Raw genomic sequence first — 4,148 nt, 5'->3', positions numbered from 1 at the left:
ACCCAACCCCAACCGCTAACCAACCCTAACCCCAACCCTAACCCAAACCCCAACCCAACCTAACCCCGACCCCGCCCGACCCCAACCCTAACCAAACCTTAACCCCAACCCTAACCCCAACACTAGCCACCCAACCCAACCACTAAACACCTAACCCCAACCTAACCTAACCCGACCCCAACCCAACCCTAACCCCAACCCTAACCCTAACCCCAACAAAACCCCAACCCCAACCCAACCTCAACCCTAAACCCTGAACCCGACCCCAACCCTAACCCTAACGCCCGAACCCAACCCTACCCTAACGCCTAACACCAACCTCAACCGCTAAGCCGCCAACCTCAACCCTAACGCCTAACCCCAACCTCAACCCTCCACCAACCAACCCTAACCCCAACCTCGAACCCTAACCCCAACGCCCAAACCCAAACCCCAAACCCTAACCCCAACCCCAACCCTAACCCCAACCCAACCCCAACTCCAACCCACCTAACCCAACCATAACCCCTAACCCCAACCCCAACCCTAACCCTACAATGGTTGCGTGGGAATTGAATTAACATAATACAAAAATCGTCATCAACATCCGTCAGTTTTATAAAGAGATATCTGCTTGTTGCATGGGCCACATCTCAATCCACTGCATCCTCCCTTTCACATCTGTGGTGGAAGGTGGCAGAGCTAGAGGGGTGTTTGTCAGACCATGAGACATGCTGAAAATCGGATCTTCTCACAAAATCGTATGTAGCGTCTGAACGGTTTGGCCTACAAACTATTATAACCATTCTATTGAAAGATGAGACTCTCACAAACGTGATGGGGTTCTCCATTTAGGACGTCCACAAGCCTCACAAGACTCTGAAGGTCCTCAGTACCAGTTTAAAACATTTATAAACGTATATATGGAGATAGTTCAGTGCCTAAAATAAGGGGATAAATACATGTAAAAAATATTAATAAAATGTTTCCTGATCTCTATTACATACCTGAAGGGCACTTTTCGGCATTTGCTGTATGGTTGATGAGAAACTCCATATTGCAAATGTACGGTCCCTTACTAGACGTCCGTGAATGTTTGTAAAATTCGCCGATGGCGGCGGGCCGTGCACCGGGGCCAGATCTTCCGGGAAGTCATCAAACGAAGTCTCTCGGACATTCGGCTTCCGTTTTATAACATTTTCACATTTTGGTCAGTTTTCCGCTGTCCCGGTAAATTCCAGCAGATGGCAAATGGAATCTTATTGCAAATGTACAAAACATCACCAATCACGACATGGTCATTTCTCCTAAACGGAAAAGACTTCAAAGACGAAACTTGGTGAGCATAGGTTTGGCATAATGGGCAGTTAGCCCCAAACAAGATGGCGTCGAGGCCTCAACGCTTTTTGAGTTAAGGCCATTTTTCTGGGATTAAAGGTCAAAAACGAAAATAGAGCGCTAATTTGACCGCTTCACGTCAAAGTACATGAACCTACGGTGTCAGGAAAAAAGAACCAGCCATTTATCTATCGTAATTTAAGAGAAATCGTACAATGTACAATTGGTTATGTTGAATTTCTTTTATTTTTTTCCCCAAAAGTTACAGATCCAGTTGCAGCGTGTTCAGACAAATCCGTTAAGGCAGATTTCGGAGCTCTGCAAGATTTCTGTAATTTTCTGTGATTTTCTGGAATAACACACACTCATTCAACCCTTTGTAAATAAGTCAGTTCTTAATGTGAAAACTTAAAACACAATTTTCTATAAGAGCCTACCCCAAGGAGGATATGTGTTCACTTTCAGCTTCCTGTGTCAACCAGAAGTGCCTTAAAATGGTGTCATAGGGGCTGTTTCGAATAGTTAAAAAGATCAGATCTTTTCAAAACTTCATATGTGTGATTAGGCAACCCTCATGAACTGTAAATCAGTCATTTCTCCCAACAGATGTTAAAGAAAAGCTCTCTCACACACACAGCAAGGACTTAGTTACATAGTGTGGGGCTTACAGACACAAAGAGCCTGCAATAGTTACCTTTGTTCAAACTATCAAAGAACCGTCAGACCTAGAGCTCTGATTCTTTAGAAACTTGTTCTAGAGCTCAAGTCAATCAATCAATCAATCAATAGTCGATAGTGCAGGGTGAGTATTGTGGCTCTAGAAGGTTCTCAGACCGAGAAACAGCCTCGTACATTTGCAATAACTTCAATTAATTTTGACCAACACGAAAATGACAACATTTAGAAAAGTCCCAGAGTCGCAAGACTACATGCACTGAAACCGCCTCGGCTCATAGAGACGGACCCCGACGTTTCTGTCCGATAGCTCATTCAAGGACCCCGTAGCAACGCCCTGAAAATGTGGATTTTCAGCACCAATTAAGGTCGTTGCTCGGGCTCCAAATGACCTATCGAGCCGAAACTTGGGTTTCAGGGTCGCCTCAGCTAGGCCTAAACATAATGTCAGAACTGGACCCGCAGCTAGAACGTAAGTACGTGTTTAATGTTTTTATTATGGATTAAACAGAAGGCACTGTGAATTTTGGGCCTGCTCTGAAATATGTGATAGTTGTCTTCTAAACGAGTGGACAAAGTGGGTTTGGTGTCAGTTTGTATCAGTTTGGTGTCAGAATGATATCTAATTGACTGATGGATGGTGCCTTGCTTGGTGACTTGTCTATTTGCAATATGTTTAAACAGTGATAGACCATCACCAAATTGACATTCTGAAAATCAACACCAACGAGCGATGGAGAGGAACCATTATCACTGAACATCCCGAGTTCATCGGGTCAGTCAATTTTGCATTTCTGCAGTATTTTTGAGCATGTCAAATCCGTGATGGTAAATGCCCATTGAAATAGACCATCTAGGCTTGATTCATGCTTAACATAGATCTATTGGGCCAGTATTTGCTTGGCCCATTATACTTGGGACTTCCTATGTCGTAATCATGGAATGGACATAACATCCTGATTTGGCACTTTTCAATACTTTCATATTGCATTTTGGACATTTTCTTATGGCGGTTTTGGGCACTGGTTCACATGACTTTTGACTTCGACCTTTTGACTTCCTATGAAATCAATATTGCAAATGGACAAAACATATGCTTTCATGGACAAGGAAAAAATAATAATAATATGACAATAAAAATGAAAAAGATCTATACATGTATAAATTGACACCAAAAAAAGAAAAGAATTCGAAAAAACGGTCCAGAAAGCACTTTTTTAGGGGGTGAATAAGTTTTTAGATTTTTTTTCAAAATTTTCTAAATTTGACCTTGGGTTCCTTGACTTGATGTGACATTTGTGCAATGATGAAAATTTAACGGGTGGAAGCGCGCCATCTATGGGATTTTTGCTGTGTGACACTTGGCATTTGCAATATGTTTTGAATGAAACGGCGTCCAATTGAGTGGTATTGTACATCGTGTATATGTTTCGTACGGTGCCAATAAGATCCCATTCATTTTTGTCCATTTCAGGGGGGTAATCCCTTACATTTCTTAGACACTTCAAAACTTCCTTTTGATTTTTTGGGGGACTTTCTGTTGTTCTATGTAGTGAATCTGTTATTCAATGTGTTTCTATTGGCTAATAGCAGTAATGACTATCTGTTGTTTCCTGTAGTGAAAATGTTATTCAATGCATTTCTATTGGCTAATAGCAAAAATGCCAAATTCAATGTTTCATCCATAGGGGTGGGGTTTCCACGTCACCACGTTCAATACCCAAAAACGAACACGAAGCACAATTAGAATACAAATGGGGAATGTATTAGGGAGATTTGAACACTGTGGGAAAAGGGGGGAAATCCGCAACCAGGTCACAGTCCACAATCCGTTCTCGTTGTCCGTTCCGTTCTCCTGGTGTAATCCTAAAACTCAGGTCCTCAGCCAAACCGGTTCGGTACACAGTGGAGGTAATCAGACAGTCCAGGTAACAACTGTTAATCCCATAGATAATTCTCTCTTTGCTAACACTCTCCATAACAGTCCTCCCTGGCTTAAACCTGTCTAGGACTGGCGGAACCCCCCCCACATTCCACTGAAAAGGCAGCGCGCGAAATTCAAAAATATTTTTTTAGAAATATTTAACTTTCACACATTAACAAGTCCAACACAGCAAATGAAAGATAAACATCTTGTGAATCCAGCCAACATGTCC

At 42.5% G+C, this 4,148-nt stretch overlaps 1 protein-coding gene across 1 annotated transcript in view; it reads left to right on the top strand.

Annotated features, from left to right (window-relative positions):
• Positions 1–2,436: 2,436 nt before the first annotated feature.
• The window catches only part of LOC139026665 (CD209 antigen-like protein B), a 15,565-nt gene continuing 13,853 nt past the window's right edge, over positions 2,437–4,148 (top strand). Inside the window, exon 1 of the mRNA XM_070441989.1 lies at positions 2,437–2,464. Within this exon, the coding sequence (XP_070298090.1) occupies positions 2,437–2,464 (28 nt within the window). The remainder of the gene's footprint in view (positions 2,465–4,148) is intronic.

Source organism: Salvelinus sp. IW2-2015, unplaced genomic scaffold (genome assembly GCF_002910315.2).
Source record: "Salvelinus sp. IW2-2015 unplaced genomic scaffold, ASM291031v2 Un_scaffold5432, whole genome shotgun sequence".
In the NCBI taxonomy this organism is placed as follows: Eukaryota; Metazoa; Chordata; class Actinopteri; order Salmoniformes; family Salmonidae; genus Salvelinus; species Salvelinus sp. IW2-2015.
The sequence above is the reverse complement of the archived record's forward strand: the minus strand, read 5'-3'. Positions and strand labels throughout refer to the sequence as shown.